Source organism: Chrysochloris asiatica, unplaced genomic scaffold, assembly GCF_000296735.1.
Source record: "Chrysochloris asiatica unplaced genomic scaffold, ChrAsi1.0 scaffold00087, whole genome shotgun sequence".
Lineage (NCBI taxonomy): Eukaryota > Metazoa > Chordata > Mammalia > Afrosoricida > Chrysochloridae > Chrysochloris > Chrysochloris asiatica.
In genome coordinates, this window is record NW_006408605.1 from 982,630 (window position 1) to 989,957 (window position 7,328).

General features: G+C 37.4%; 1 protein-coding gene across 1 annotated transcript in view; it reads left to right on the forward strand.

The window, feature by feature from the left end:
• Nucleotides 1-1,133: 1,133 nt before the first annotated feature.
• The window catches only part of CATSPER3 (cation channel, sperm associated 3), a 73,756-nt gene continuing 67,561 nt past the window's right edge, over nucleotides 1,134-7,328 (forward strand). The window contains exon 1 of the mRNA XM_006866210.1: nucleotides 1,134-1,156. Coding sequence (XP_006866272.1) covers nucleotides 1,134-1,156 — 23 coding nt within the window. The remainder of the gene's footprint in view (nucleotides 1,157-7,328) is intronic.

Below are 7,328 nucleotides of genomic sequence, written 5' to 3' on the forward strand. Positions count from 1 at the left end.
TATGGATTACAGTGTGATGGATGAGTATTCCAGAACACTTTATTGTGCTCATGAGGAACCTGTACATAGACCATGAGGCAGTCATTAGAATATAACAAGGGGATACTGAATAGTTTAGTATCCAGAAAGATGTGCACCAGAGTTGTATCCTTTTACCATAATTATTCAGTCTGTATGCTGAGCAAATAATCTGAGAAGATGGATTATATGATGAAGAACGTGGCATCAGTGTTGGAGGAAGATTCATTAACAATCTGAGATATTCAGATGACATAACCTTGTTTGCTGAAAGGGAAGAGGAATTGAAATACTTACTGGTGAAGATCAAGACTACAGCCTTCAGTATGGATTGCATTTCAATGTAAAGAAAATGAAAATCCTTACTACTGGACCAATAAATAACATCATGGCAAACGGAGAAAGCATTGAAGTTGTCAAAGACGTAATTTTGCTTGGATTCACAATCAATGTCCATAGAAACAGCAGTCAAGAAATCAAATGATGAATTGCATTAGGCAAATCTGCTGCAAAAGACCTCTTTAAAGTGTTAAAAAACAAAGATGTCACTTTAAGGACTAAGGTGTGCCTGACCCAAGACATGGTCTTTTCAGTCACCTAATATGCATGTGAAAGTTGGACAATGAATAAGTAAAACTGTAGGAGAATTGATGCCTTTGAATTATGGTGTTGGAGAATAAAATTAACATGAACTGCCAGACATATCAACAGATCTGTGTTGGAAGAATAAGTACATCCAGAATGCTCCTTAGTAGCGAGAATGTTGAGACTTCGTCTCTCTTATTCACATAGTGTTAGGAGGGACCAGTCCCTGGAGAAGGACATCATGCTTGGAAAAGTGGAGGGTCAGTGCAAAAGTGGAAGACCCTCAACAAGATGGATTGATTTAGTGTCAGCAACAATGGGTTCGAACCAAATAACAATTGTGAAGCTGGCATAGTACTGGGCAGCCTTTTGTTCCATTGTGCTATGAGTAGGAATCTGCTTGATGGCACCTAACAACTATTGTGTGAGCCATGTTCTTGATGTAAACTTCTCTTCATATATACATAACTAAGTTTCACTGGTTTTGCTTCTCTGGAGAACCTTGCCTAAGACACATAGACACAAACAAGATGGCGGATAGGGAGGCAGTACAGTAAGGAGATCTGCCGGCAACCACACAGACTACAGGACCAAGCAGGCTCAGGGGATGGTCCCAGAACTCTGAACCACATATAAAGGAATATTTAGAAGGTTGGAAGGCTTAAAGCTGGGGGAGTTTGTGGCAGAAGCAAGAAATCCATTGCTTTCTGGTTCCAGACGCTCAGCTGCTCCACGAGCCACCATCTTGTGTGGGGCGAAGCTGGGGAAGGATCGGAACAGCCACGGATGCCTGGCAGAGATAAAGGTGTGGACATTCTTTTCTTTTGGTATCTGTTCGTTGGTCCCTCGCAGTCTGCGTATCTCCATTCTGGTGACTATAGGGGTGCCTGAGCTAGTGGACACCCCAGCCCTACCCTCGGAGGGTTCTACTATGCAGGTGCACAGATCTCCTCGAAATTTAAAGAGACAGTTTCCAATTAAAACAAAATGGCCACAGCTGGCCCTGAACTATTTCTAACTAGAAAAAAGGCCTGAATGGGGATTGTGGAGCGGGACAAGCAGACAAAAAAGGAAATAGGCTGAAGACACATAGACACACCAATTTGAATATTTTAAAGCATAATTAATACATTGAACCGCTTTGCACTGATCAAGCATATGTAACAATTACCAGGATTTTGCACCAATTGCCTCATATATTAATTTCATTTTTCTTTGCTAACATATTTAAAAACAAACACCAGACAGCATATATTTTCACACTTATATCCTGCTATCACATATGACAAAATAATCCATGATTTCTTGGTAATCCTAGTATCCAGGCAAAAGCAAATTACCCCAAAGGTCTTTGTACCTTTAGGACATAATGAATGCCTTTGTAAAGTGAATTTATTTTAATCAGGGTCAGCATAAAGTCCACTCATCTGGGTGTTGTGTGTCTTTAATCTTAATCTACAGCAAGCCTTCCACTACCACTTCATACCCATCTCATTGGCTTATTGTAAAAACTGGGTCAGTTGTCCTATAGAATATTTCACCTTCCCCAAATTTATCTGTTTCTTTCCTTGTGATATCATTTAACTTATTTTACTGTATTATGAATGAAACCATTTCCCTGTTTTGAGTGTCAGTCTGAGGATGAATTTGTCAGCTGTGTTGACATATACCCAGCATAATGGAGACAGCAGGATATGAGTCATAATCAGAAGGATGAGGACCTGAGAGTGCAATTACTAATTCACATCTACGTGTGATTTGGACATAAGGCCCATGTTAAGGGGTGTAGCATTTTCTGTAATCACAAACTTTACTAGAGAGAATCAAAGATTCCACATCATGATGGTATGCCAATATTCATTCTGAAAGAATGAATCCCCAGACTTGCTTCAAGTAACTGACAGTTCAACTTAAAAGAGATATTGCTAGAGTTGGAGGCTCCCAATTTCCCTTCTGTTTCAGTTCTTTGCACAATGAGGGTGGTTTTTCTGATGTGGTAAGCTTTGGTTTTCTTTCCTATTCTTTCTACATGATCACTGGAATACAGAGGAGTTAAATAGACATGACCTACGACCCCCTGCATGATCTCCTCATGCACCAATCAGGGTCAGCACATTTGACGGTGTCTTGTTGTGGGCTAATGCATCAGACTGCAAAGTTGTTTGAACTGTAAGATCGCTGGTTCAAGCTCACCAGCTGCTCCTTGGAAACCCTATACAGGGTCACTATGGGTCGGAATCAACTTGACAACACTTAGCAACAACAACCTTTATTTAAGATAGAGTTAATAGAAGCTTTGGAAATAATGGTTACTTCTGACAAGGATAGGTTTTAGAAATCTTTGGATAAATAAAATAGTTCTTTATGGTTTTGTTATAGGCAAAGAGCAGCAGTATGTATGCTATATTTGCGCACAGATCTGACCCTATTAATGTATCAGACTAAGGGACTACTGGGAGTCTGGTGTGGCACTGTAGTATAAGCACTGGCGTGCTAACCACAAAGTCGGCAGTTCAAACCTACCAGTTACTCCTTGGAAGCCCTATATAGGATTGCTATGAGTTGGAACCTACTCTACGGCATTTAACAACAACAACAATGGGACTGCTGAGGGTTAGTGTATGAGTTTTTTGGAGTCACTGGGTGGTGTGAATAGTTAACACACTTGGTTCCAAACTGAAAGTATGTATTTTGAGTCCGCTCAAAGGAAGCTAACAAGAAAGGACTTGTGATCTACTTCAGAAAAATTAGTCACTGAAAATATTATACAGCCAATTAATGTAATCATTATTAATAAATTGTATATCTGTAAAAAGTAGAATTGGCAAATATTGTGTGATAGTTATTATAGATAAAACTGTGTCCTCCAAAGGTACGTGTTGTAAATCCTTTCCTCTAGTCCTGGTGTGGCACTGCACGATAATGCACTGGACCTAAAGGTCAGTTTGAACCCTAAGGTGGTAGTTCAAACTCACCAGCCACTCCTTGGAAACCTATACAGGATTTCTATGAGTCCAAACTGACTTGATGGCACTTAACAACAACAAAGTGTGAGAAATAAATTTCTGTTTATTAAAGGAAAGCACTTGTGGTAATTCTATTAGAGTAGCACTAAATAACTAAGATGGAATTTGATACTAATAGTGCTTTATTGGTTATGCAAATGCTATCAACTGCATGGATCATGACAAGTGATGGAGTACATTGCAGAGAATGAGTATCCAGAATACTTAATTGTGCTCATGAGGAACCTGAACATAGACCAAGAGAACACGGGGGCATGGAATGGTTTAAAATTATGAAAGGTGTGTGCCAGTGTTGTTTTCTTTCACCATTCATATTCTATCTGTATTCTGAGTAAATAATCTAAGAAATTGGATTATATGAAGAAGAATGTGGCATCAAGATTGGAGGAAGATTTATTAACAACCTGTGATATGCAGATGATACAACTTTGCTTGCTGAAAGTGTAAAGGACTTAAAATACTTACTGATGAAGATCAAAGGGCACAGTCTTCAGTATGGATTATACCTCAATGTAAAGAAAACAAAAATCCTCACAACTGGACCAATAAATGGCATCATGATAAATGGAGAGAAGATTGAAGTTGTTAAAGACTTCATTTTGCTTAGATCCACTATCAACACTCATGGAAGCAGCAGTCAAGAAATCATTAGATATACTGCACTGGGAAAATCTGCTGCACAAGACCTCTTTAAAATATTCAGGAGCAAAGATATCAGTTTGAGGACTAATGTGCACCTGTCCCAAGCCATGGTATTTTCAATAGCCTCTTCATGCATGTGAAAGTTGGACAATGAATATGGAAAACCATAGAAGAATTGATGCACTTGAGTTATGGTGTTGGAGACAAATATTAAAAGTACCATGGACTAGAAGAACAAACAAATATGTGTTGAAGAAATATGGACAGAATGTTCCTTAGAAGCTAGGGACATATTATCAGGAGGGACCAGGCCCTGGAGAAGAACATCATGCTTGGTAAAGTGTAGGGTCAGCACAAAAGAGGAAGACCCCCAATGAGATGGATTGGCATAGTGGCAGCAGCAATTGGGTCAAGGGTAACAATGATTGTGAGGAAGGCACAGGTCAGGCAGTGTTTTGTTCTCTTGTGTGTTATGTTGTTATGAGTCAGAACCAACTGGACGGTATCTAACAACAACAGCAACAATAATCTGTTAGAGGAACAATGAGAAAACAAAACTTAAGAAAAAGAAAGCTTAAGAATTATGTGAGACACCATCAAGAGGAATAATTTGTATGATTGGAATTCCAGAACAGGAAGAGAACCTCCTCCCAGCCCCCACCTCCCAAAAGAAGAAGAAACACTGAGAAAATTGTTGAAGATTTGTTGGAAGAAAGTTTCTTTAATATCATGAAAGGCAAGAAGATATTCATTCAAGAAACTCAATGAACTCCAAAGAGGATAGATACCAAAAGAATATCACCAAGACATATCATAATCAAGCTTTCCAATATTAAAGACAAAAAGAATTCTGAGAGCAGCCTGGGAAAAAAACAAAATGTTACTTATGAAGAAGAACCAATAAGACTAAGCTGACTCAGCAGAAACCATGTAGGCAAGAAGGCAATTTGATGACCTATAAAACCCTGAAAGATAAAAACTACCAACCAAGAATTACATATCTAACAAAATTGTCCTTTAAATCTGATGGTGAAATTACATCATTTCCAAACAAGAAGACATCAAGGGAATTTGTAAAAACCAGACTAGCATTACAAGAAATGCTAAAGGGAATCCTTTAGACAGGGAAGAACATCAGCTACCTGAAATTGAGAAACATGACATCACCAGGAATCTAACCCAAATACAGAATTCTCAAAAATAAAGTAAAACTTCAAGACTGAAAATAGGGAACCAAATATGTCAATCTATAAATGACAACAAATACAAAGCAAAATGAAGGAATAGTCATGTAGTTACAGAACTTCCAAATGGAGAGGAAATCAAGATAGAACAGATTGTTTTGACCTTAGGAAGAAAATAATAAATTGCAAGGTAACTACAAAGAAAATCAATAAAACCTCTATCTAGAAGAAAATCAGAAGGGCCCAGTAAATACAAAATCAATAGCAATAAAGGAAATGAAATGAAAAAATTATAAACAAAATGAATTCAGCACAAAAAAACAAAACAAAGAAATCATCAGTACCACGAACACATAAACCACAGTAAAATGACAGCAGTAAATTTAGACCTATTGATAATTACATTGAGTATAAATGGATTAAATACACTAATAAAGAGACATAGAATGAGAGAGTGAAAGAATGGATAAGAAAACATTACCCATTATTATGCTTTCTATAAGAGACACAATTTAGACGAAAAGATTAGAATAAGAAAAATTCAAAGGGTGCAAAAATACGTATCAAGTAAAGGCAACCAAAATAAAGCAGGAGTGGCATATAAATTTCTGTTAAAATAGACTTTAAGACAAAAATCAATATAAAAGCAAAGATACGATATTAGTAATAAAGGGTCAATCCAACAAGAATAAATAATCATAATAAATATTTGCTGTTGTTAAGTGCCGTCTAGTCTGTTTTGACTCATAGTGACTCTGTATATGGTTTCCAAGGAGCAGCTGATGGGTTTGAACCACCAACCCTGTGGTTAGCAAACAGTGTCACACCAGGACTCCAATAAATATTTGTTGTTGTTGTTGTTGTTAAGTCCCGTTGAGTTGGTTCTGACCCATAGTGACCCTGTATAGGTTTTCTGAGGAGCAGCCAGTGAGCTTGAACTGCCAACCTCGTGGTTCAAACCAACCTTGCAGTCCAGGGCATTACCTACAGTGCCACACCAGGACTCCAGTAAGTATTTAGGCAGCCAATAAAAAGATCCAGAATATATAAATCAAACTTTAATAGAATTGAAAAGAGAAATAGACAACTTCACAATAATAGTGGAGATTTTAATATACTGCTTTCTATGAAGATAGAACACCTAACAAGAAACTCAGCAAAGATACAGATTTAAATGGCACAATCAACCAACTTGACCTCTTACATGTATACAGAACATTCCACCCAACAACAGCACAATATACATTATTTTCTAGCACACATAGAACATTCTCTAGAATAGACCATGTGTTCGGCCACAAAAGAAGCCTAAGTGAATTTAAAGCTCTTGAAATACTACAAAGTATCTTCTTAGATCACAACAGTATAAATTTAGAAATCAACAATAAAGAGAAAATAAATCAAATACATGGAAACAGAACAACATCCTGCTTAAAATTCCTGTGTAATAGAAGAAATAAAAAATGAAGCAAAACAATTTCTTGAATCAAATGAGAATGAAAATACAACATACTAAAAACCTTTGGGGTACAGTAAAAACAGTGCCCAAAAGGCAATTTATAGCAAAAAATGCACACATCAAAAAAGAAGAAAGATATATGCATACATGTTCACCACAGTACTATTCATAATGGCAAAAAGATGGAAACAAGCCCATTAAAGGAAAAATGGGTAAACAAACTATGGTACATATACACAATGGAATATTATGCAACATTACAAAATAAAGATGAATCTGCGAAACACCTCATAACATAGATGAACCTAGAGGACATTGTTGTTGTTGTTAAGTGCCATCGAGTCGGGTCCGACCCATAGCGACCCTGTACAGGGTTTCCGAGGGTGTAAATCTTTACGGGAGTAGAAAGCCTCA